The sequence below is a fragment of the Haemaphysalis longicornis genome, unplaced genomic scaffold (assembly GCF_048455015.1).
Source record: "Haemaphysalis longicornis isolate Haplotype H1 unplaced genomic scaffold, Haemaphysalis longicornis Haplotype H1 scaffold_1, whole genome shotgun sequence".
In the NCBI taxonomy this organism is placed as follows: Eukaryota; Metazoa; Arthropoda; class Arachnida; order Ixodida; family Ixodidae; genus Haemaphysalis; species Haemaphysalis longicornis.
This window is the reverse complement of record NW_027526203.1, coordinates 444514967-444541956: the sequence shown is the minus strand read 5'-3', so window position 1 is coordinate 444541956 and position 26990 is coordinate 444514967. Positions and strand designations below refer to the sequence as shown.

At 43.7% G+C, this 26990-nt stretch overlaps 1 protein-coding gene across 1 annotated transcript in view; it reads left to right on the top strand.

Annotated features, from left to right (window-relative positions):
- LOC144155882 (Kv channel-interacting protein 4-like) overlaps positions 1–20344 on the top strand; it is a gene marked incomplete in the record, with an annotated part of 551666 nt that extends 531322 nt beyond the window's left edge. The window contains 2 exon segments of the mRNA XM_077687580.1: positions 4745–4807; positions 17101–20344. Of these exon segments, the coding sequence (XP_077543706.1) occupies positions 4745–4807; positions 17101–17148 (111 nt within the window).
- Positions 20345–26990: the final 6646 nt, after the last annotated feature.

Here is a 26990-nt window from a genome sequence, read left to right as displayed (position 1 = left end):
TTAGTAACGATCCAAATTTGAACTGTTTGAGCAGATTTGAGCAAAAGGTATGGATTGTGCCTACTTGGGTGTGGCTCTTCCTTGAGTTGCTGGTGCATAGGAAGACTGGTTATTAAGCCTTGTGAAGATGTCTTAAAATTCTTTGATGACGTTGCCCACAGTCAAAAGGCTTGTTGGCAGGCCATATTTCACAGACAGGTTTAGAACAGGGGACCCTGCATTGCTAAGCTGAGGAGTCAGGTCATGGCCACATAAACTTGGACCAGAGCAATCCAGTGCAATCAAGGAGCACCCCACGGTGGCATCCTTGTAGGCTGCTGTCATGTCTAGTTGTCCCAGTCTGGAAGCTTTACTGCTAGGTAGCAAGACAACTCAATGCCCTTACCCGCTGCGGTGGCTCAGTGGCTAAGGCGTTGTGCTGCTGAGCATGAGGATGCAGGTTCGATTCCTGGCCGCGGCAGCCGCTTTTCTGATGGAGCCGAAAAGCAAAAATGCCCATGTTTACGAGATTTTGGCGCACGTTAAAGATCCCCAGGTGGTCAAAATTAATCCGGAGCCCTCCACTACGGCACACCTCATCGTGTGCGTTCCGTCGGCGCGTTAAACCCTACAATCAATCAACTCAATACTCGAAGGTTTCAAGGGGAGCCAGTTTTCCCAGTTCTTTTCGTGAAGTTCTTGGGACATAATGCACATGGTCGGCCCTGGTCGATAACCACTGGTGTGTCAGTGCTATACGACAGTCCTGTGGATCGAAGGTGCTAACTGCCGCCTACAAGATGCTGTCAATGTCTAAGTATGCATATTTTTGACGTCTCCTTCCAAGGAGTCTTCCACCACTGCCAGTGTTCCTCCCGCATACCTTGTGACTTTCTTTTTTGGCATTCCCTCAGAGGGTCACTGGAACACATCGTCGTAAGATGATCTTGCCTAGCGCAGCTATAACGTCTACACTTCGTCTAGCTGCCCGCGTGGCTGTTATGTTTCTTACTTCTGCACCGTCCACTTTTTAGTCTGGGCTGATTCATTAACGAACCCTGTACCTCAACCTTCAGTACAGTGGATAATTTGTCAGGTATCTTCTTAGCATTTTTCTTTGCTGCTTCTACCGATCGTGCTATTGCTTCAGCCTTTTCCAAGGTGATGTTTGCTTTTGCTAACAGCTATGGTTCCAAAGCACTTGATCTGATGCCATCGACTATACAGTTGTGGTGCATATGATTCTGCATGCTGCCAAAATTGCAGTTATCTGCAATGCACTGGATCTCTGCATAAAAATGTTGTAGAGGCTCACTTTCATACTGGCATCGATTGAAGAACTGAAAAATTTCTGTTATCTTGTGGCGTTTTGGGTCAAAATACTCATCCACCGCTCTGACAACCTCTTTGCAGGCAAGCTCTGTTCTTGGGTCTGTTCAGTGCAACTCTCCCCTATACCAGAATCTGCGCAGTCCTTGTATTTAACGCTACTACAAGCAACGCCCTTTTTTTTTGCATAATACCCTTTTATGGGCCTTATGAGACGGAAAACACAGTGCTGTTGGTAGCAGGTGGCCCCAAAATTCCTCTTGCCTTCAACCAAACAAACAATCAAACAAAAACATCTTGGGAACAGGAGTTGAACCTATGGACTTACACTGACAGCCAGGCGACTCCACCCCTACTCTACACCTATGCGACACGTAACGCGGCTTTCGAGGTACACTTAAACCCGCTTATGTGCTTTGAATGCCAAAGCATTGTGGCTCGTGGCTTCCTCTGGCGATACTTTACTGCTACGTTATATGTGTGTGATGGTGGCTTCATGAAGTCACCATAATAGGGATTCGTAGCTTCCCAGGACGGAATTTCGAATGGTCTTCGAGGTGATCAAAAGGGTTGGTCAATGACGATGACAGCTACCGTCATATTGTCAAGGCCGATTCACTCCCATTTTTGACTGCAGCATCAGCTACCCACTCACAATTCCCACTTTTTTTTTTTTTAACATGATTAATAAGACGAGACACCACTCACTGCTGACTGCCATCTGAAAGTTTTTTGTCAAAGGAAGGGGGTTTTACACACATTTGCACACATACCCACTCCTTGGGTTCTGGCCACTGAAGGTGGCAGCTGCCATCAGAGGCTCACGACGGCCGATTCACCAATTCCCACTGCTTTAATGCTTTAGCATTCAGAGCACATTCCAGTTGTCCCACTTGTCATCATACTCCAGAATCTCATTGTGCACCATGGTTGACGGTTTTGCCGCAGTCTCTTGGTAGACTGTTTCATGTCCTCTTCTTCCACTGCACGGGTTTCTTCTTTGCTCGTTGCCACTGTTACATAGTCAGAGCTCCCACAGCGTGTACTGTGGCAAATGATAGGCAAGGCCTACACTGGGCATTGAACTGCTAATTCATTTGAGTATAGCTAGGGTTGTTCGTTTGCAGGTTTTATATTTTTTTTAAAATGGAGGGGTAAAAAGCAGGTGATATTTTTCAAACTGATAATCGCAGAGAAATCGGGTTTTTTGCTAAAACTATTCTGAAATTCACTGTTTTTTTTTTTCGGGTTAAATATACAGATCTACTATGTAATATACACTCAGTTTGTTTGGCCAGGAGGTATCACGGGCTTAACTCTAACGCGTTAATATTGGTGTTTGTTTCAAGCTGGTAACCGGGGGACGTCAGGGTTTCCTAGTAAATACTCTCCGAAATTTAATGTTTCTTTGAAAATGAATCGGTAATGATGACAGTAAAGCTTGCATTTATGATTTTAAAGAACCGAAACAGTTTATTTGCAAAAAGCTGGTCATCGATTTTTTAGATATCGTTCTTTACGTACATTATATTTTGTATGCACAACATGTTAGTCTTCATTCGATACCTGTCCGATCGTTGAACGTATCTAACTGGGAGAGAAAGTTCTCTCGACATCCCAGCTTCCATTAGCTAGGCACAATGTCAGTACAGCATTTGCCAGCGTGGGGCAGCGAGTGGCAGAGTCACACCAATAATCAGTGAGTTCGAAAGCTTGCTTTCTGGGGCTTGCTTCGAGCAAGTGTTGGTTGGGAACGGCAGACCGACAGCCTTCGATTGTGCAGATCGTTACTTTGAAAAGGTCCATTGGGGGAGAAATCGGGTTCAACCCGATCCTCCTGAACATGTCTGGGGTGCCACAACCGATGTTTCTTCTGTAAACAGTTGGTGAATTGCAAACATTTTTGGTATAAATTGGGTTCAACCCGAATTCTATGAAAGTCTTTTGTGAAAGTGCAGTGAAAGGAATATCAGGATTTACCCAACAATGAAGTATTTACATGTTTACAAGAGATGTAAAGCGCACTGCATTGCATTGTCTTTGCACAAGTCAGTTGTTTGATGGAGCATTCTATTAGTTTTGGTGCATATTTCTGTTTTGTTTAAAGATTTCAACCAACCAAAAATACCTGAAAGAAATCTGTGAATGAATCTTGAATATCACAAAACAATGATATTGAACCCAAACTGCTACCAGTTTTGAATTGATTCTTTATTTATCAGCTATAGTCAATATCTATTTCGTTTTAACTGCCTTCTCCCTTGAAGTAAGGTTTGCTACAACTGAATTTGTTTACTAGGATTGACGTTCACTTGAAAATTGGAAATTCTTGACGTCCATAGCTGTTAAACAACAGCCACAGTACCAGCTACATCATAGGGAAGTTTGCAGACCTTCTTTGTACTATCGACCTGATTCACCAAGTAAACATTTTTGTTTTACAGGGGAGCTGTTATAGGCTAACTCCCCTGATTTTTTGTGTGCGTTCATAGACCGAGAAGAGCTCCTCCCTACCTTCCCACTTCCGCAACTGTCTTCTGGTAGCCACCTGCTTGCTTCTGGCACTTCATATTTTAATATAAAATGGCATATATTGCCCCTGCATAAATGTCTTCTCAGCGATGCACTCGAACGTGCAAGTGAAGCTGACTTTAAGGAGAGTGATGAAGGCTTGGTCTTCGTAAGCTGGCTTTCCCACATCGCGTGTTGCACAGTGAAGCCTACTCGTAAAGAGAAAATAGGCTATCTCCCTGCCAACGTAACGGAAGGAGACTACTAATGATGATCAGACTGTGGATGCCAAGCGTAAGTGCGATGCCCGTCGGGACCCCGAGTACCGTTAGGAGGAAAACGATAAACGACGGCGTAGCTACAATCCCGCTGAACGCTTCCCTGTGCGGTGGTGTGGTTTGAACGGGCGGTTGTGGGCAACCAGTCAACTGCAAACAGCTCTGCTGGTCGTCTACCTTCAGAGAGTGGAATGGCTTTGAATTTTTTCATTGTTTGCTCATATCTTGAAAATGTGAAGCATTCGGAGGGAGAGAGAAATGTGCAAATAATGAGAAACAGTTAATAAGCAAAAAGGTTTTCCCATTGCTGAGCGCCTTAGTTCCTGGCTATGTCCTACCTATACCTTTTGTTATGCAATTTTTATAATGCTGTGGCTGCTTTGCTGTTGACTCCTACGTGCCTAGCTGTGTGGCACCTCTCCTTCCTTTGTTGCATGATTCCCACGGTACGGAATGCAGCTGCAATTAAATCTGCACTGCCACAGTTTTTAAAGGCTGAGTATGCTCAGTGCCCAGCTGTTCTTTTTCATTGTATAGTGCTGAAACACCGAGATCCTACTATGCTAACTGTGCACTCTACCGTGTTTTTCTCTCACTTGTCCATGTTGTTTAGTTCTCATTGTTCTTCCACTTATTGAATTTTGCAGAAGCTCGACCTTAATAAGGATGGGGTTGTCACAATTGATGAATTTATGGATTCCTGTACAAAGGTGAGTTCAAGTATTGAATCGCTGTTTTAGCAGAGAATCGCTGTGTTGGAGTTGTTTCCATTGGCTGTTGTGCATTTTGCATGTCCAATTTTTTGAAAAGTGACAATTTAGGCTGGATTTTGGTGCTTTCGTTTTCACATTATTTGCAGCAATAAATACTTCGGGGCAATAAGTAAATATTTGTGAAAATGATACTAGTGGTTGTGCCATTCGAGGAACATATTTTTAAAGGCTTTCTGTCTCACTTGTGGTGGTGGCGGAAAACTTGCACTGCAGGAAAGCCAACTTTCACAATGGGTTCCCACAAAGGGCCCATCAATCACACGCGGCTTGTACAGAGTGCTTGTGCACAAGCTCTCAATCACAAGAGAGCTTGTACAGTCCTCTTGGGGCAGATTTGCTGATAATACAGAGTCATCACAATTGGCTATAAAAAAAACTCTGGTCCGGACAATGGCAGACTTCTAATGACCTGACATGCCTCGATTACGCCGCACGCGTGCATCCTTTCTTGCTCACTGAAATGAGAAAATGCCCTTGAATTTTCAAAAGAACATGCGAAACACAGAAGAGAAGAAATTTTCACGATGCGAATTATCTGAGGCAGTAGGTATAGTCTTTGAGGATGCATGGATGCACTGAAGGGCGGGTGGAGCGCACCATAATCTGCTGCGCATCAAGGAACCCTATTGTGATCGCTGCTAACACGCTGCGCAGCTTGGGTCGTGCAGAACTCAATTGCAGCCGGTCATAGCAGCAGAATCAGCTTAGCGTACCAGGAAATGCACCCTACTAAAGTAGCATACACCAATCACCACAACATGGTCAAGTCTAATCTAACACTACAGTGCAGATCACAACTCACATGCCAGACTAGGGAAACGTGAACAGCGCTGTGTTTTTTATGCCTTCAAAAGGCAGGCAATGTCAATGAAGAATAGTATTATATTCTGATACAATGTGTCCAGTCTTTACTTTTTCTTGCTGAAAAAAAGAAATGGAACATTGAGAGGAAAACGAAACTGGTAACGGGCATTCAACAGTGCTGAAGAAGTGCTCATCAGTGGTGGTTATGGGTTTTGTTGTATTTCCAATGTTTTTTCTTATTTTCTTGTTTTCTTGTTTTTTCTTATTTCTTATACAGGCAAGGTAAATTTTAGTTTCATGTCAGCTCCTGTGTTTTCTGTTTCATCATCTTCCTGTTATGATAACCCTTATGATAACCCTTTTCTAATCATGATAACCAACCTGCCCAAGCAACTTTCACGAACTGTAATTTTTTCTATTCCCTTTTTGTTCGATGTACCCGAGTTTAACTGTAGCACATCTTGTTAGGGTAGGCCAGTTTGTTCATAATATTTACAAAGGATCAAGACAAGAACAAGAATTTTCATCCTTATCAAATTCCTTTTTCTTGGATCCCCCTCCTCCCCTCTCACTTTTGGGCTAAGCGAGCTACTTTCTGGATGTGTAATAAAGAATAAAAACACCAGACACTTCATTGCACTTCCACAAAAAATAGTGGGTGAAAGAAAACAGGCTAACGAGAAAACAAGAAAGATCATAGCTAGAGGAAACAGCAACATGCACGCATAGGCATCATCCAAATCACACACTATTACAAGGTACTTGGTTTCTTTGTCAAACTCCGCTCTTCACAAGGTGGTACAGAAAATACCTTGCCTCTCTCGTATGAGTATCCTCGTTGTTTCAAGGTGTCACATGTTTCGTAAGGAGGTCTACTGCCACTGCCTAAGCAATATTTGGGAACATGAAGTTCTTTTCTGAGGTAATTGTTTATGCAGCATCAAGTTTGTCTGGTGTGTAAGCATATGAGGGATAGAAAAACTGCAACACCTCAGACTGACACCTGCACACTTGAGGATCATTGAAGCTCTTGCTGTGTTCATTAAGAAAGGCAATGCTTTCATCGGTCAGTAAGATTTGTTTGACAGACAAAATATCTTGTTAGGGTGCTACATCTGTCTATGTTGCACTTTCATCACTCCTGAATTTGTACATGTCATGCTTGTGGGGAAGTCAAACCTGGCAACATTTCACACTAAGACTCTCTTGAGCGAGGGCAGCGCAGCTGTGCTACCAGAAGAGCTCTCAGGCTTTAAATGAGTACTGACACCATATTTCGGCGTTAATATTATTGCACAGTTCGCTTCCTTTACTCAACAGAATACCCTGTTGAATACCCTGTTGAGCGGCCTGCGACGTGAGGAGCATACTTTAATTGGATCTCATTTATCGCGCCGACGGAACAGCACGCAGAGTGGCACTCAGCAAATGGACATGAGCGTGACATCATCCCATGGTAGCCAAAAGAAGTGACGCGGACACCGCTCGTCAAAAACTCGTGACGCCACTTCACACGCGTGGCCCCGCGAGCAGCGACTGGGCGCTGGCGCATTCACAAACAGGTGCACGTAGCCAGAGCTACAGGCATAACCACTGCCCAGAAAGGCACTGTTGGCAAAAACGAAGTACCACACACGGGAAAGGAAGCGATAATACAGCCCGGAATCACAATAGAAGTCGCCATCAGGACTTTTATTGAAAGTGGTCATCTAATTTCTGCCGCAATGGTAGGCCTAGCACCTTTAGGCAGCTCAGCCGTTCAGCTCCTGCAGTGGTGCAGTCGAAACAACGCCCCCACTTGCCTCCGGTGTGTTTTGAAGTCCGCGCAAAGCGCTGAGGTCGTGCCGGGATTCTGTGATATGCGCCTTTCGGGATGAAAGTGCGGGAAATTGAAGCGAACGATTTTCAGGCCATTCAATGTAATTAATTATCACGCACTGAAGTATTTGGAGTTCTGTGTCGAGTTCGCCAGACCATTAAGCATCGATAGAAGCAATAAAAATGGATCATGAAATTTTCGTGTCAGTACTCCTTTAAATGGGAGGTCATAGGATTGATGAGATGAGGCCCAAACAACAGGTGAGGGCTTTAAGGTGTTGAATAGCAGGCATGTTCTGTGCTGCTGAGAGCATGAGGAAAGGAAGGAGCTTGTGGTATTTTGGATCCATAAAAAGATAGCAGAGAATGTGGAAGAATCGGGCAGCATTAATGAGAGGGTCACGGCTGTTATAATCAAGCTGTGCACCAATGTCTAGCTATGATGAAAAAGCTCTCGGCAGTTTCAACGAGGATTCCAATTCAGCACCGAATAAAGTAAACACTCAGTACACTATTGTGATGGGAGGATTCAGTGCAAAAGTAAGAAAAAAGCAGGCAAGTGCGCATGCAGTGGGGACGTTTGGAATAAATAGTCGAAATAGCCAAGGTAATACAATGGTTGGATTTTCAGAAAGGAATAACCTGCGGATAATGAATACATTCTTACACAAATGAAAAAATAAGAAGTGGACATTGAAAAAACCCCGACAGTATAACGAAAAATGAAACCAACTTCATTCTAAGTGTAAATCCAGGTGTTGTGCAGAATGTTCAGGTGCTAAGCAAAATCAAGAGCAGTGATCACAGGATGGGGAGGAGCAAGGTTAAGCTGGATCTAAGAAGTGGAAGAACGGAACAACTAAGAAGAAGCAAACTAAACTTACACTCAGAGGCAGAGTACAGGAGCCTAGTATAATGCTTATGAACAAATTGGCGGTCTTAACCAGAGAGACAGTAATACTAGTGCAGACTAGCAACTGAAAAGGAGCAGGATAGCTTCTGTATGTTTGTTTCATGCTATAGAAAAATTTTGCAAACCCCTTTTAAATGAGTCTGCAATTTTTTTACAGGATAGCTACTGAAGCATGCTTGAGCAATTGTAAGACTGCTGAGAGCATGCGGAGGAGCGGTTAGCTTTGTTTAAAGAACTGCGAAGGAAAGCCGCTCCGCATGCCTCTTTGAACGATTTAATTTTCGTGGAAGGCCATTGGATCACGAGGAGGGACATCTTTCGTTTGATCCTGCAATTTTTAAGTGTCACAAGCCTCAGTGAATCATGGTGATTTCCCGCGCATAGCAGTAAAAGGTGCTGATCGGGTGAGCAATTGCCGGCATACCACTCAAGGCTAGGTCCACCCGTCAATAAACATCACCACCACCACCACGAGTTTTCTTAATTGGAAATTGCTAATATTCACTTTGATTCAAAAATATTCGCTTCAATTTGCGACTATTTCAACAAAATTATTTCTCACTTCATATTTGCTTCGGAATCAAAAAACACTAATTACACATCCCTAATAATGAAAGTAGCGAAAAGTTTTATGCAGATTCGTACACTCACAACGTTAGGTGAGAAAACAGTTCTCAAAATGGCAGAACAGGTTCCGGCAGTAATTAAGGATGAGCTGGAAAAGGTTTTCAAGGGAATGAAGGGAGGGAAAACCGCTTGAGACAACGCAATAACTACTAAAGGACAATAGAGGTGATGCACTAGGACAGCTTGCAAATTATTCTCAGAATGCCTCAGGTCATTAGAGTTACCACTAGTGTGGAAAAATGCTGACCTAATTCTAATTCATGAGAAAGGTAATGCAAAAGAACTTAAGAATTGCCAACCCACTAGCCTACTGTCTGTTGTGCTGTCGAACTTCTCTACAACAAACATTGTTTGAACAAAATTTTTGCTACAACAAAGGATTTACCATTCCCCATTATTTGCCCATAATAGGTCATGCACAACAGTTTCCGTGTCAACAAACAACTTTCGCTGGGTCATTTCTCTTCGACAAAATTTTCTTGAGGGAAAAAACATTTTTTTCTATATTGGTTAACCAAAACTCTCAAAATCTTACATTCGTAACATCGCTAATACACTCACAGAGTCATTGTTGTATTAGCATCACCTTTTTTCCTACAACAAATTCTGATACCACAAAATTACACTTCACTGAATGCTTGGAGGGCACCATTGTTTGATGGTGATGACAATGTAGCTAAGATCAACTGACAAAGGAGCTCACGTCGAGGCAAAGCCAATTCATATTGTTGCTACACAGCTGATCACTGACTGCGAGCCATTTAGCGATGTTGCTCAACCAACCAGCAAGTGTCAATTATCCATTAGGCAACCTTGCTGTCACAGGAAAGTGAGCAAGCGGCCTGCACGATGTGATTGCTGTAATTACTCGGTTCAAACACGCGCGTTTCAAATGTTCACAGTGTCAAAGACTACCCGCACGCCTTCGGCAATGCCAACACCAAAAGCAAAAAAAAAGCTCCTGAGGTTTACCTTTTTGCACAGAACGAAGACACTATTCCGCTCCAACATTCAAAAAACGAAAACGCGCACAGGAAACAATTTACCTTTCTGGTCGGTGCCGGTGTGTTGTCTGCTATGCACAAAGGTTACATGCAGCCTAACTAAGGGACTTCTTATGGGAATGAAGCAGTTAGAGGGCTTCGTATGGTTGATGCTGTACCGGTGATTATTCCCCGCATGCATCTGCTAAGCAGTGGCTTGGAGCCGCTAAATAATTCACAGGATGACGACAATGTGGCACTTGCATTGTTAAGAGAGTGCGAGAGCTGCGCAACGCCGCTGCTGGCAGTTAAACGCAAGCAGGCAAAGCTTGCAGACTTTTGGAAATTAAACTGTTTTGCTAGAGTCATCGCGGCTAGCGAATTTCTCGGTAACAAAATTCCACAACAATGAATTTTTAACGCAGCCCGTGAATTTCGTTGCAGAGGAGTTCGACTGTACAAAAGCTGTTTAGCAAGGTAGTTAACCACATTAGTGACACAGATTTCAAGCAACTGAGGGAACAGGCTGGATTTAGGAAAGGCTACCCAAAAAAAGATGACATTCACGCCGTGAACCTGGTTTAGAGAAATACAAATGAACCCTTTCAAATAACATTTAAAGATCATGAAAAAGCTGATTCAGTATGGGGACCGGGCAGCTGCACGGGTGGCGCCACTGTGCGGTGCTCCCCTCGTTAGTGGAATGGGCCGGCGCATAGGAGTACAGTGTCTTCTGTTGTTTTTGTCATGCTTGCTTAGGTGTTTTCAATGTTTAGGTGTTGTTGTGAGTGGATATGTGTTCTGAACCGAAGTCTATAGGCAGATGTGTGTCGTTGGCTGATCTAACAGCTACGTAAACTGGTCGAACTCGTCTAAGATTCAAGCCTCATTGGTATGGGCACTTCTACGTTTTGCAGCCCTGTACGCCTCGCTCCACACACCCTAAGAATGAGGGGAAGTATTAGCATTAGTACCTATTCATTTCTGCCGGTTTCAATTACAACGGTTTTCGCACCAGCCTTAATGGTGGCATACCTTGGTACAGTTTGCTTTGAAGAGAAGCTAGCTAGGGGCACTTACACAGGAATTAAAGTAATGTGTGGCTGTGGAAACGTGACAGTTTACAAACTTTTTCTGTAATCAAAAGCCTTCTGCGTTCTGTTTCTTAAGAGTGACGACATGGGAGTCCGGTAACTGAAGTCGCACTTCTGCGTTAGTAGTGACCATTTCATTGAGAATCGAAGTATTCCAACCAACATCCCTAGCTACAGCCCCACACTTTCACGCCTTCACACTTTCTTGTGAAATAACAGTCACATTTTTCACACTTTCATGTGAAATGAAAGTCGGAGCCAATAGACTGCAAAGGGCATTAAAATATGTGACAGAGTGTGTTAATTGACATCATCCTGTGTTTTTTTAATGGTTAACATTCTTTGTCTAGTACCTCAATGGAAAGTGTGTAATGCCTCATCAAGGCATTTAATTAAAGGAGCCATGAAGAGAAAATACAACTTCGTTTAATTTGAAAGAACTAGGATTCAGTATCTTACTCAGCTCCATTACAGCCACAAAAGATGTTTTTTTAACGAAAAAAAAGCAGTAAGTATTTAAAAACTTTCAAATTTTGCGCCACAGTGACGTGTTATGAGCAAGAATGACGTCATACTGACCAACAATAAAACATAATTTTCAGTGGGTTAACTGCACGTTAGCATTCAAGTGATGCGGTCAAATGGAACTAGAGGCCCCATTACAAACGTCCAGTCATGTGTCGTCGCAACAGGTCAGTTAGGCGGCCGCCAATCGCACACACAAGGTTCCGTGACGTCATAGAAAAGTTGCGGGAAATTGGCTAAGGGGTCGCGACTGCTTCACACATCTTCTTTAATATCTCCGTTATTTGTTCGAAGATTGCGATGATATTGGTATCATTGTTATCGGTACTAAGCAGTCTTTCTAATAAACCCAACTTGTATTTTGTCTTCATGGCTCCTTTAAGTCCGTGGCATGAAACTAAATAAACAAATGCAAATAAACAAAATGAAATTGCAAAGTTCTACGTACGCCTTTGTGCATATGTCTAGAAACAAACAAACAAAAAAGAACTGACGAAATCGCGAAGGTATATTTTGATCTCGCGGCCTCATGGGATACAACTCAACAAAGAATAAATAAAGACCCGCTCTATGTGTTGACACTGAATGCCATTAAGAAAAAGCAAGGTTTGTGAAATGGAGAAGCCGCCTAAGAATTTTGATGCACTGACAGACAATTCTGGAAATTTCCATATCTTTTTCATTTTTTTTTTCTCCCCGAGCGCTTTGCTTGAGCCTACTCTACTTTGGACAATGGTTTCAGTGCAGCGCAAGGGATTCATTTTGTTTATTACATGCGGTAAAATACGATTAGAGCATTCGGATGGGAAACTAAAGGCAGCTCTTTCACACCCTCCTGTTTCTGTCCCCCGTTTAGCCACGTAGTAATTTTTTTTTTTTTTTTTTTTTTTCAAAGACCATGAACCAACAAGCTGGCAAGCAAATCTTATTCAGTTCAGTTCAGTTTTAGTATTTCCTTAAAGGCTTAAAGGAAATTGCACGCATAAAGCATTGGTTTTCTGCATGCAGCAATACTTTTTACTTTCATGCAGTATTTAATTTGGAAATGCATTCCTGTGGCTCTGTGGCTCGCCGAAACTACACCCAGATTATGAACTGCACCACAGTGTAGGGCTCCGTACTAATGCAGACCATGAGTCTTTAACGGGTGCCAAAATCACGACACGGGTGTTTTCACTTTCCGCCTCCGTCTGGAGAGCAACCACCATGGCCAAGATTAAACCCGCATCCTTGGGCTCAGCAGCGCAATGCCTTAGCCACTGAGCCACCACGGCGGGTGGCCGTGAAGTTAACCATGTTTTTACTTACCATATTTATATTTATTCGAGTATAAGGCGAGGCGTTTTTTTCCAAAATCAGTAGTATGATATAGTTTTTGTTTTTACTCTCCAAACTGCACCCTCGCCTTATAATTGTCACCGCCTTATAATCGAATAAATATGGTAATTAATGAGGTTATGTGGCATTTTTCTTTGGGCACAGCCTTTTTCCGGTGGAGTAAATAAAAGGCACCCCTAACTTTGTCTTTTGATCGTGCACAACGCCGTTCATTCATCGACTGCGACTGCCAGTGCCGCAGCATGCTTTAATTTGCCGTCCACACCGGCTTTACCTTACCATTTAGCGGCAAAATGTTCCTCGGTGCACCAGACTGCATGCAGGCAACAATACGGCATAAAAAACTTGCTTTGTGTATTACAACAGCTACACGAAGGAATGAACTTGCACTCCTAATTCGACATTGTAGCTTGGCGCATTCAACGTCGTCTGCAGTTTCATTTACTGAATATGTGTGCAAATCATACAAGTGGCCTGCTTTGTAAAGGTCGTGTCCCCTCTCAAGCTTTGCCGATCTGAAAAAATCATTGTGGTTATTTAGGCTTTGCAGGCCACACCGCAGAACGGCGGGTAGAGCCATGCAGAAGTACCCCGCGCAGACCGCCACCGGCATTCCACTGATGAGCATTTCGCCACGGACGGCGCTGTTTGCTGAAACGACAGTGTTGCCATGCAACGGCTGCCCGGTCCCTATAGGCCGCTTGAGTTATGGAAGCATTGAGAGATCAAGGAGCTGCACATAGGGCTCTTGGAGGACATATACATCAAACCTACAAAGACGATAACCCTTCATCAGGAGAGTGGGAAGTTCTTTATTTGGAAGTGCATCCGACTAGAGGGCACCATCTTACAGAACTATTCATAGCATATACAGAGGAGATAGTTAGGAAGCTTGATTGGGAGAAGTCTGGTACACAAGTAAAAGAAGAATGTTTGAGCCACTTGGGATTTGTGGACAACATTAGCTTGTTCAGTTAATTGGAAGAAGACTTGCAAAGAGTGTTTCGGGAACTGTGCTCTGAAAGCTGAGTCATAAAGGAAAAGACAAATATGAACAAATCGGAAATAATTAATGCAATAGACATGCAAAAAAAATCTCCTTCAGCTTACATAGTGAAATACTACAATAGGTGGCTGAATACAGCTATTTTGGACGAGTTGTCATTGCTGATACAAACCATAAGAAATTAAAAAGGGAATCAGGTGTAGACATAGTATGAGCTGCGGTGCATTCAGCAAGAACTCTCAAGCAATGACCAGTAGGCCATTTCTGTCACTGAAAAGAGTGGTATAGAACCAACCCACACTTCCGGTGGGGGTTACCACCTTGCCGGTTTTTGACCGGCCCTACTGGTTTTTTAGACAGCGGGCCGGTTACCGGTCCGTACTTAAAACTGGCCGTCATTGGCTGGTTTTTTGGCCATCGTACCGCAATTATTATTATTATTATTATTTTGCTGCTTTATAAGCATCAATTTAGCAATTGCTATGATAAGTATGTTTCGACAGGCTGCAAAAAGACGCGCGAGCTGAGAAAATACGCGGACGAACGCACGAAGTAACCGCATGAAGTATTTGCAGCAATAACCAAAATCTGAGTACCTTTCAGTACAAACATTATGTTGATTTCTGTCTAGAAAAATGCTACAATAAATGGCACTGCATGTCAAAAAGTATGATTTTTTTTTTTTTTCAACAACAAATTTGATTTTGTACGTACCACACCCCCATCCCGAAGGGTTGGGTGTTTTTCTTTTTTTTTTCCTGGGGAAAGGTGGCAACCCTAACTCATAGGGCAGAAACTTGGGGACCTACTAAACATTGCAAAAGGAAATATTAGGTCAGCCCAATGAGCCATGGACGAAAGGATAATAGGAACAGGAATACCTAGTAGGACAGGTAAAGAGTGCCTTGAATCAAGGAACACACTCGTGTGGAAGACATCATAATAGTTCAAATTCAGAGAAAGAAATGCAGGCTGGCTGGGCATGTAATGTGAACAACTGACAACCGCTGGGCGCATTGAGTGGCTGCCGAGAGACTAGACAAGAAACGTGACGACAGATAACTTGCTTGAGGGATGAGTGCAGAAAATAAAGAGGCAAAGTATGGACTCAGGAAGCGCAGGACAGTTACAGGGGCCTTTTTGCTGTAGTGGACATAGATACGTAGGCTGATGATGATGATTTTCATCTGCCTTTGGTTTTACAGCTTCGACGTTGTGCAGGAAAGCCATGCTTTTGCTTCGCGTCAGGGGTTCAACCAGATGTAAAGAAGACATGGGGGAGAAGGGATGCATGCTGTGGAAATAAGGAGTCCACAGGCACATGAAATTTGGTATCCACACACCACTTTTTGAGGACCACTGTTGGACTCCTGCATCCTTTCTATCCCTGTATCATTCTCCTGGCGGCATTGTTTGTCTTTTTGTTGACCAGGCTCTGTTTTGCACCAACAGCAATCAGAGGCACTTGGGTGGTCATTGTTTTTCATGTCAGAGTCATCCATCGTTCCCCGCATGTGACATCCAAATGGCATCACGAGAATACTGTTTGTAGTTCTTGATTTAATCTGGTTTCTTTACTGGCTGTTTGCTGTTGCCTTACCTGCTGTTATGCGGTCGTTCTACTCCATTTTTGAGTTGTGCACCAATCCTTTCAAATTTATATGGCACATCAATTGTTTCTGCACTGCACAGTCGCCGTTACTGTTACCATTGCTTTGTATCCCTGGTTGGCTACCTCAGAGTAATAGCTCGCAACAGCACAAAACAGTATCAATCATCTGTAGCGGCTGCTACACATCTTCTCTTTTGTTCTTCTCATCTTTCCTTGCCATTGTTACACTGGCAGATACTCACAAAAAGAATGATTGACTACGTCAGTATCGCAAATGCCTTTGTTAGTATGTTTGTAATGCCTTCTTGTGTGTTGTCAATATTCACCAACCACCTTCTAGGCACATGGTATCATTTAAGCAGATGTTGTCTGATTGTGCTTGGTTTAACATTTGCACTCTTGTAGTTGTAGCATTGTCAGAGGCTGAGGTTAGGGAGCTAAAACATTTTTTGTTTCATTTTAATGGAGTTTCTAGTGCAATTTTAATGGTGGTTGGTGCTTATCCTCTGTAACTGTGATTCATTTGTCCAGATGGGTAGTATACATAGTACCACATACCTTGTATGGCAATAAACCACTGCAAATGTACTTACTTAGTTAGCAGCCATAACCAGAAATGAGAGTTTATTGCTGCTGTCTGCAACACATTTATGGTTCCTTAAACACTGCACGGTAATTTGTCAGTAAAACATGTCTGGGGAGGCAGGATGGGGTAGGGGAGAAGGGGCGGCCAACCATGAATGCATCTACTTCCATGCCATTAATGTCCCAGGCTGGAGTTGACTTGTGTGTTTGCCATCCTTGCTGCTAGCAAAAGACAGCTGATTTTTGTTTTTTGTACATGTAAAGTGGGACCTCTGTTCAAGGTGATTCATTTCTGTTATTGTTCAGACCAAGGAAAAGTCATTTTAATGGTTTTTGGAACTGAGGTAATAAGTGGCCTTTGCTTTAAGTAACGCACTCAGTGTGCTAAATGAGTGGTTCTGAAGAGACGAACACATTTTGCAATGAGGGATCTGTGTGAAAATATGGCTCTCATTGTATAAAAACAGTTGTTTTTAATTTGTAGGTGGCACAGAAATGTGTATAATCTAGCATGCATCATACCCCAGGGCATTGTCAAGTGTATAAAATAAAAGCCAGCAGGTCTCTCGTGCTATTAATGAATAAATATTATGAGCTGCAAATTCTAATGATATGCTGTGCGCCATATATTTAAAAGCAACACATCCCTACACGGCTTGCAAAGGTGAGAAAAAGCAACTGAGCTTTACAGTGATCTTTCAGTCTGTTTGACTTTACTGGTGCAAAGAGCACTTTTTTGTAGGCCATGAATTTGGCAACTTGAGTTGCTTGAGGTGTACAACTCCCGCTGGCAGTGCCAGTCAGTCATACTTGAATCATTGTAAAAGGAAAGTTTATTGCCCAAGAATAGTGTTATGCCGTTAACCTGCTCACTTGCGCTGCCAGGGGCTCACCGCACTGTCACTTTTGCTCCTTTTCTTTGCAGGATGAGAACATTTCAAAGTCCATGTCCGTCTTGGACACCATTCTGTGATGCTGCAACTGTGTAAAAAAATGGGCAGCTGAATCCTTTGTTCTGCGGCGAGCGAAGCGAGCGCACGAGAGCGGATGCAGCCGGCGGTCAGCGGGCCCAGCCTGTGTGCCCTGGGGAGCCGGTTCATTCGGACACAGGTCTGCACTTCATCGGGGCAGACAAGAGCGTCGGCGGTGGCCTGCGACCTCCTCAAGTGCCAAGTAAACATTGTGGGTCTTTGCGGCAGGCCGTGTCTGGGTGATGAGGCGTGCGGCCGGCCGCCGGGCGTCCGAAGCGTGTGGAACGGTGTACGTCAGTCTCGGCTTTTTGTGTTGTCAGGGTTGGGCCACCCAAATTCTGGAACTGTGACAAAACGCGCCAAGCAAAGGCTCTGCCCTGCTTGGTGGGGCAAAATTTTCCCTCAAGAAAACATGCGTGTGTGTGTGCACTTCTTTGTGGACTGTTGCTGTTTGCCATTGTCCCGTCACCTCCTTCTTCGCTCTCTGTCCCGCTGATTGTGTCTTGGAAATACGTCTCGTGCATGATCGCACTTTGAATTACGTTGGCTCTGTTGGTTTCAGCCATTTTCTGGCAAATGAGATTTCGGTTTTCAGTACCAGGTCACAAAGCTCAGACAAACCTTGTTAGGAATAAAAGTGACTGGTATTTCATGTAGTTACTATGTAGCAAAGTTGCTGTCATTTGAGCTAATCTTAGTTCAATATGAAAGAAACATCTGAGGCAAAGAAAGTAGCAAACCCTTGTACCTGATTCATTGCACATTCTACAGTCACCGACTGCTTGTGCTCCCCTTTCAATTTGTTTTTTCTTTTTGGCTGCAAGCATTTGCAATACCTTGAAGAACTTTGTGTGAAATCGCACGAGCACCAGGTGCAACTGAATCTTGCATTCATAAGGAAATAGTGACCTTAACATTAATTACACCATGGTACGTTGAAACGCAATTAACCTGATCTAACAGCTGCTTTTCGTTGTGCAGAGAGAATGGAGAGGGAGACTAAGCAATTTTCTCTTCTTTTTATTCAATACATTCCATGCACTATGCGCATCGGCACTGCAGTCTTCTTGTGTCGATTTAACCCACACAGGGTGTGACATAAAAAAAAAAATCAGGAATGCAGGCAATTCTTTTCTTTTTGAGTGCGAAGTCCTGCTTCGTTTTCTCACGTTTTCTTCCTTGATAAGGCAGGCTTGTCAGGACTTACAGTACATGCCTTTGACATTTTTTAAAGGTGTTGCCCATGCCCGTTTCATTAACTGTACAGGCCTCCTTCATCCTGCGCACGTGCAAACGGTACCCTCCTTACACAACACGAGCAGAAGGGAAGTGAGGCTCAAGGGATGTTTCTCATCTGTTTTTCTAGACGCTACAACAGACTACAGGCAGTGCTGAGGCGTGTGCCCTGGACTGATTTGAACCTTTGCTTTGATTGGTGCGCACTGCGGGAAACAGTTTTACAAAACACGGCTCAAATATTTTGGCCTTCATGAAGCACTGAACAGCGTTTCCTACAATTCACTGCTTAACTCTATTTCCTCTGTTCTCTTTTTTTCCCAGTGGTAACTTTCTTGGGGGGGGGGGTGTTGACTGCGTACTACATTTCTCCCATTTGTGTGCGTAGCTTGTGCACCCTGGGTGCCACCATTGTTTTCATTCACCACTTCTCACTGTATGTGACAATGGCAGATCTGCGCCTGATGCTTCCATGCCCTCTTCTGTGGGGAGGGGGGCCGCACTAAGAAGAAGAAGAAGGAGATTGAATACTCGTGCCATTTCAACCGAGCAAGCCCATCAGTGGTGGGTGTGCGCATCGAAGGCTCTTTTACTTACTGCTGCTCACGGGGCAGCCCAGCACACTCGACATATCTCACTTTGTTTGTACAAAGTTTGCTAGATTGATGCATGCAGGCATGCTGGCAAGAGGGACTCTAGAACCGCCGAGGAGTCGCCACTCGTTTCCCTTCCAGGGTCTTCCGTCTCCGGTATGATGAGCTGACTTACGTACCATGGGTCGGCTCTAAGGAGTGTGCTGTTGTAGTCTTGCTCGACACACTGCATGTCTACAGGGCGTCTTCGATTGATGAACCCTGAAAGTACTTCCCCCGATTTTCTCCTGTTTTAGACTTTTACAAATTTGCTTTGACGCGGCTTTTAATGCCTGGCTCAGCATAAGAATGAGAGTGTGTTGTTACAAATGACCCAGCAGCAGTTTGCTGACACATAGTGGTTACATTGTTTTGAAAGCTCGAATGGGTCTTGTTTGTACACACATCGATATATATATATATATATATATATAAATATAAATATAGACATAGCAGAGCAATCATACAGTGGGCCAAGGACTCCGAGAAGAATATGGGCCACTGTCTGCCAAACAATGTACTACTTGATTCCACTGAGGACATGTTTTATGTTTTGCGTCTAGATAGGTTTACAATTGTTCCCCTCTTCAGCCTTGGGAAAAGGTGACCGTCTGCAAATATGATTTGCGACCAGATGTGTCACTAATGATGGAGGACTTGTCATGCCATGGAGGATGTTTGTCATAGTGCAGCTGTTACAGTATGAATGTCATTGCCCATGTTTCGTCGGCAATCAGGGGCCTCTGCTCCACTCTTCGTTAGCTACTTTTTTTGCATAACGGATGTAGATGCATATAAACTGCGCCCTGCTTTTCTCTTCTAATAACGGCTAAATTCTAGGTCTATAATCTCTCAGGCTAGTAGTTAAAGGCCTGTTTGTTTCTATGCTTCATCTTTTCAATGCAATTCTTCTCTTATTATTAGCGATTGCAGCTTCAAAGGGTCTCTGATTATTTGTGCACGTGCTTTTTCGACAGCTGGCTCATGCAGTGGGCAAGCCAAGAAAACTATGTGATCCTGCCTGTTGTTTCCGTTTCTTTAATGAGGTGTAGAAGGTTTGCACCAGTCTTTTTATGTTGCTCTTTATTGGCAGCTCACGAGCTTCTTGTAAATTGCTGTTCTTTTATGATTTTATTCTCTTCTTCAGAGGTGTGCAGCGGCGTATTGTTCCATGTGATCGGAAGCTCAGTTGAGATATTTTTCTTGCAAGTGCTCTCTTGTTGGTGACGATGCAAAACTGGAGCAGTGTTTATTTCTGCACTTCAGCCATTTGTATTCGGTACGTTCAAATTGTAATAAATTCAAATGTATATATGAGACAGCTACTAAACACACAGACTAAACATTGCTTGGTAAGCATGTATTACTGAAACACCTTCCTCGTATAAGAAGGATGCATCCTACGATGCTGATGTCGGCAGGTTCCTGCCTCAAGGTGAGTGACATTAGAATGCTCCCACCCATTCCTGAAGGCATTGAACTTGAAGGTTTTCTTCAATGAGACTGTGCTCACTGCATAAAATGCACTGAGGACAGTGCATTGTATATCAGAGGTCAAATTTATATTACAGGGGGTGTGGATAAACAATGCATGGAGTGACATCGCAACTTTCTTCGTAGGTAAGAATTTCAAAACAAAAGTCGCGTGTACTAATGTAAAGTGCCCCAAGATGATTTTTTGTTTAGTTTCAAACTAAGTATGTTATATTAAATGAGCTAAAGGTCAACTTGGGCTATAAGAAGCCTTTAAGGAGGAGCTATAGATTATTCGAGGCCACCTTGGCTTTTGCAACCTGTGTTGAAATATTGTACGCATGAGCATTTACGCATTTCACCTTTATCAGGAATGTGAACTTGGGAGCTGGAAATTAACCTGCAACCATAGCAGCGCAGTGACTTGGCCTCAAGCCGCCAGTGCATGTCTGTTTCGCCCATAGCTATCCTGTTTCTAGAAAATTTATCGATAACATTAAAATTCTACAAAATGTTCCGAGGGTCAGGCTTGGGTGAGAAGAAATGTTGCAGCATCACTGACCACTTTAACTTTACTCCTACCAGCATGGGTGCCTAAACGAGTCTGAAACTTGGCTCATTCTGTGTGGTAGTTTAAATAGAAAATCAAGACCAAGACCTACTGCAGTTAGCTCGGGTGTTTGCGGTGTACTCGGGTCCCTGTTTTACCATGTTTGCTTCCCTTGCCGCAAAACCATCTGGAGTATGCCAGTTTAAATGTTCCCTGCTCCAACTGTTTTGTTTCCCTTACTGGTCGCCCCACTTCCCACAAACGTTTAATTAGTAGCACCTTGACATGAGTATCAAGATAACTTGATGTGTCTCGTTTCCTCTGGGCTCGTTGCTGCTGTTTTCCGTTTTCTTTTCAGTTTTCAGTCATTAAATGCACCGTAAAGACAAAAATCAAAGCTTTATCGATACCAAAGATTGATGCCATGCTCTGCCACCATAACAAATCACTTTGGACAAAAACAAGGCTGCTCTAGGGCAAAGAAGCGAGGAAAAGTGAAGGGCATGCTGCATTGGGCAGTGATTTCACTGCACTCCTCAACTGAGTGATGCTGTAAGGGTGGCCTGTGGGGATTTGGTGATGCTGATAAAAGCCACTAGAAATCGCAGACTAACTACGGCTGAAATTCAAAATATTGCTCCTTAAAGGAAATGGCTGTGATTGGAAAGTGTACACAAATTCAACACCAATAGGGGGATGATGAGCCATGTTGGTTTGGTGGTGACTGGTACATCTTTCTGTCTCCGAGTGGTCCTTGCTACAGGTTTGGGTCACATTTAGAAGTGAAATGTAGTTTTAACTAGTCTTTTATGGGAAGGAAATGGGTGGGACGAGGGGCATGTGAAGAAAGTGTGTGAATAATGGGAAAGGGGGGTCAGGTGAGCAGGAAAGTCTGCATCTTTTATTTTTATATATGGAAACGTGCGAAAGACAGCCAACATTTTTACTACTCTTCTCTATGCAAGAGTGCAAAAATGACAAAAAGCTGACGGTGGAACCCAAATTTACAGTTTGAAAAAGAACAAGGAAGTTAATCTGGTCATAAGTATGACAGCAGTCTATGCAAATTTCACGTAGACTCTTCAAGATTGAGGGCAAGCAATAGCAGCTAACGAGCCAATTTTTTTTAGAGCATTCAGAAATGCATTTATAAACCAAGTGAGCAGGCATACGCACCCGTGTTTGTCTCTTTCTCGTTTTCCGTTCAGTTTCTTTGCGCTGTTTTTTCCATCAGTATGAGCCAACTAGCCAGTCTACACACTCTAGTGGGCCCTCTTAACCCTCTGTGCCTTCATGATCCAGCGCCCGTGTTTGTCTCCTTCTTTTCTTCCGTTAAGTTTCTTTGCGCTGTTTTTTCAATGAGCAGGCATGTTGCATGAATAATGCGAACGGTAATTTATAGAAATGTACATGAAAATTTTTTGGAGAAAAAAAGCATTTGACAGTTTTTACCAATTAAATTGTCATTCCACGAAGCAAACCTATGTTTCATGCGAGCGTACTTTGTCTTATTTCTGCTCTCATTGTTTATCTAGTACTAATTTTTAAGTTTATCTTGTTTGTCCAATTATTTCTGTAGCATTTAAGCGGGGGAAGCGTTGCGTGTTAATGCACTGTAGCAGACAATGTGCTTAGGTCACTCCCATCTGCAGCGCCACATGCATTTGGGCTATCCTGAGCGTTGTTTAATTACAGATATTCTTGCTAGCTCAGTATTCTTTCCCTCTATGACCTTGATTGCGTGGCTTCACACTCCAACAGAATGACATTGCCTACAACGGCGCGTGCCATCGGAAAATAAGCACGTCAGTGTTTCAAGCGAGCTTCATACTACCGAAACATGCACCTGTGACATGAATCTTCAAAGTTCAAGCATACACACTAATCTAGAAAAACTTGACTTAACATGGTATGCCATTCAGGCTGAACGTGCAGCATTACCGTATTTTCGCGAGTATAACCCGCCCCCGCATATAATCCGCACACCACATTCAGCCCGCCGGAAAAGAAAAAAAAAAAATCCTCGCCTATCGCCCGCACATTTGATACAGGAAAGGCTGCATCAAAGCTACTGCTCAAGCAACACATCGCATACTATGTAACAGAAAAATCGTATATTTAGCCTGTAGAATACGCTGACTGCAAGGCGAAAGTCACAATTCACTCAGTGTCACAGCTCTCGCTAGAGCTATCACGTGAGCCGCATTCCCCCAGTGTTGTACACAGGGTCATCTTCACGGCGCAACGCGCATTGCCGTGAAGCTGCACCGAAGTAAAAACCCCGCGTATTATCCGCAACCCTACTTTGTCACCGAAATTTTCGCATTTTTGGTGCGGGTTATACGCGGGAAAATGCGGTATTTCTGCAAGCTAAGATGAGCTTTTTAAAAGAAACATAATCACTCCATAAATATTATCTTTGAGCTGTGTTTATTTCTGGGGCTAGACAGTCATAACAGGTTGCCACCAAACACCAAAAGATGCAGTTGGCTAAAATGCATTATCAACATTTCACTTATGTTGTCATAAGCTGCAGATAAGTGGAAGATTTTGAATCATTGCTTCAACATTAATAATTGTCACTGCATGTGATTATTATCATATAACTGTGTTTAATGGTGCTCAAAGTATAACTTGCTGGCCCAGAATTCCCATTGGTGCCCAGTGAGGCAAGCACTTCCGGTATTAGTGGGAAATGGTAACGTTCACAACCGTTAGGAAAACTTTGGCACAGTTTTATGCATAGGATATGCACGTCATGCTGGTAAGTTTTGTTTTTGAACAGCACACGCATGAAATGCAATATCAACGGTGCGAAAATGGTTTGTCTGCTGCGGTTGCAAGCTCATGCTGTTGCAGCCACTGACCAAATGCAAATTGACATTTTGGTCATCCCACAAGACCCGATCTGTAAATTTACTCTCTGCGAGGCATTGGTCACAACTTTATAATGATCCAGCATGGTATACTGCAGGTAGACTACATTGTACAATGCAGCTGCAGCAGCTGCAGTGGTACGAGGTCACAGTTAGGTTGTACCATTGGAAAACACTTTGTGACATAGCCATCTTTATAGCGAAGCCAGCAATAGCCTCTGATGCAGATGATTCATAAGCGGCCGTCAAGCTTCTGAGCGCCTTGCAACGACTTGCGCCGGAACATTGGCGGTTCCTGCGGCGCCCGCGTGCTAGGGTGCCTCGATGCGCGTCCGCGAGGCACCCTACCGCGTGCAAGCGAAAACCTGCTACCTGCTGGCGTGCGCTGGTTCCGCTAGTCAAGTGCACTTTACGCCTCATGCGTGTCTGCTTGTGCTTCTCTCTCATTGTTATGCGTCTCCAGTAAATTTGGTTTGGTCTTGCAGAGCATTCCACTCGCCATGTTCCGATTGCATCTCCTAGAAGCGGTGTTAGCCAGGGGCTGTTAGTTTGAATTAAAGGGACCCTGCAACACTTTTTTTCATTTCCTTCTAAATCTTAAATGCTTTAAGAACGCAGTCAGAGAGTCACAAATACTTCAGTCAAAATTTACTGCTCTATCACCATCAGAAAATATACAAAACTTGCACGAAAGATTTTTCGTTCTTTCCCGGTCTTGGCGTTCTTCGGCCGCTCGAATTACGTCATTGCGGCGATGTAGCGGCTATTGGCCGGGTTCATGGTTATTTATTTATTTATTTATTTATTTATTTATTTAAGACATACTGCAGTCCGAAGACCAAGGTGGGCAGGGATTATTTACATAAAAAAAGCATCAATCTGCACGGTAAATTGGTACATATTTCTGAAAACAGTCAAACAAGTGTGAAAAAACAGAAAGAAAAAATAAGAAACGGACAAAAACCAGAAACACAAAGAAAAGTAGCGGCACAGTAAATGTTTAAAATATTGCAGAAAGTACACGCTTTTCAAAATCCGACACATCACGCGCCGAAAACACATCAACAGACAATCTATTCCACTGCTCGATTGTGCGGGGAAAGAAGGAGTGCTTAAAAAGATTAGTGCGTGCAAAAATTGGAGTTAGATTGTGCTCATGGGTGCTTCGAGTTGAACGAGATAAGCGGGGCTGAATATAAAGTCCTGGATTAACATTAAATTGTTGGGAATTAAGTAAAAACAGAAACCTTAGTCGTGCAAGCTGCCTCCGGTTTTCCAGGGTCATTATATTATTGTTGGCCATGAGAAGCGATGGAGAAGCTCGGCTATGATAGCTGTTAAAAATGAACCGGACGGCCTTTCTTTGCACCATTTCCAATTTGTGAATGTCTTTTTTAAGGAATGGGTCCCATGCTGCGCTTGCGTACTCGAGTTGCGGCCTGACAATGGAATTATAAGCTAGCAATTTAACATGTGAAGGTACGGCTTTTAGTTTGTGCCTGAGGAACCCGAGTTTTCTGGAGGCCGATGCGCAAATTCTGTTAATGTGACTGGACCAAGTTAGTCGGCTTGTTATAGTAACTCCTAGATATTTATGTTCGTCTACTTGTTTCAGCGTGTGGTTATTAAGCCTGTAAGAAGACGTCAATGCATTTTTTTGTTAGTTACCTGGAGCAATACAGATTTGTCACAGTTCAATTCCATGGACCATTTCGCACACCATTCGGAGACAGCATCAAGGTTACATTGCAGGCTAGCTTGGTCACTAGAGGATGAAATTCGTTTGAAGAGTACACAGTCATCCGCAAACAACTTTAAACCAATCGATGATGCGTCAATAACGTCAGAAATATCATTTATATAAATTAAAAACAGTACAGGTCCCAGCACGCTGCCCTTTCAGTTGCAGCAATGAACGAACGCATTCGATAGCCACTTTAAAAAGCAGCAACGGAAGAAACCAGGATCTGCTGTGACGAGCAAATTAGGCAGCGCCACTCCGTGCTGGCGATAACTAGAGATTTCACAGTGCTTCAAGGCGTGAAGGAAAGAGTTAAAGCATTTATCAAGAGTGTTGCAGAGTCTCTCTAACTATTGTGAACACCGACGTGAGCAAATTAGCGGGAGTTTTCCCCCGTTGAAATACACAGTGTTGTGCCTGGACCCGGGCATCAGTTCGAATTTCCCGAGTTCGAGCTTTTACTGTAATAACGCAAAGACGGCGGCATTTGACCATGCACTTGCGGGTAGTCGTGTCCTGTGCCAGTTATGCAAAATCTTGCTGTGTTTAGAATTTTTTCTTGAGATCCTTTTTTACTGACCGAACTGCAACTACCCGCCTTGGCCCATACAAATCCCCTACTTTCAACACACCAGCCAAAGGGACTCCCCAAGGGTCGGTTATTTCCCCCTTGCTATTCAATCTGGCCCTCTTTGAACTACCAAAACAACTTTCCACCATACCAGATCTACGCCACGCCTTTTACGCGGACGATATGACACTTTGGATAAACAAAGGCTCGCCAGGCTACCAACAAGATGCCTTACAACAAGCTATCGACCTCACCCTCCAGTATCTTGCACCTCGCGGCCTAACCTGTGCTCCCCAAAAGTCGGCTCTCTTGGTCCTCCGCGCCAGAACGCGTGGTCGACCCCCGAGCACCACCCCAGACCCTCAAGTTACTATCAAAGATGCACTGGTGCCGGAAGTGAAAACCCTGCGAATTCTCGGCGTGCCTTTTCACGTGGATGGGTCTGGAGCAGCGCTCCTCCCACAACTGCAAGGCACGATATCGCAACTTATCCATCTCATCCGGCGAATCTGCACACACCAACATGGACTGAGGGAACAGGACACTTGCCGTCTCGTTCACGCCCTACTTCTAAGCCGCCTCACATACGGCACCCCCTACGTCTGCCTCAAACCTCAAGAACAGAGCAAGCTGGATGCACTCATTCGCCGGGCTTGCAAGATCGCTCTAGGCCTCCCAGCTTTCGCCGCCACACAGAAATTAACACCCTCTCTGAACTCCTCGAAGCACAACAGACAAGTCAATTGGCACGCCTGTCCCTCACTC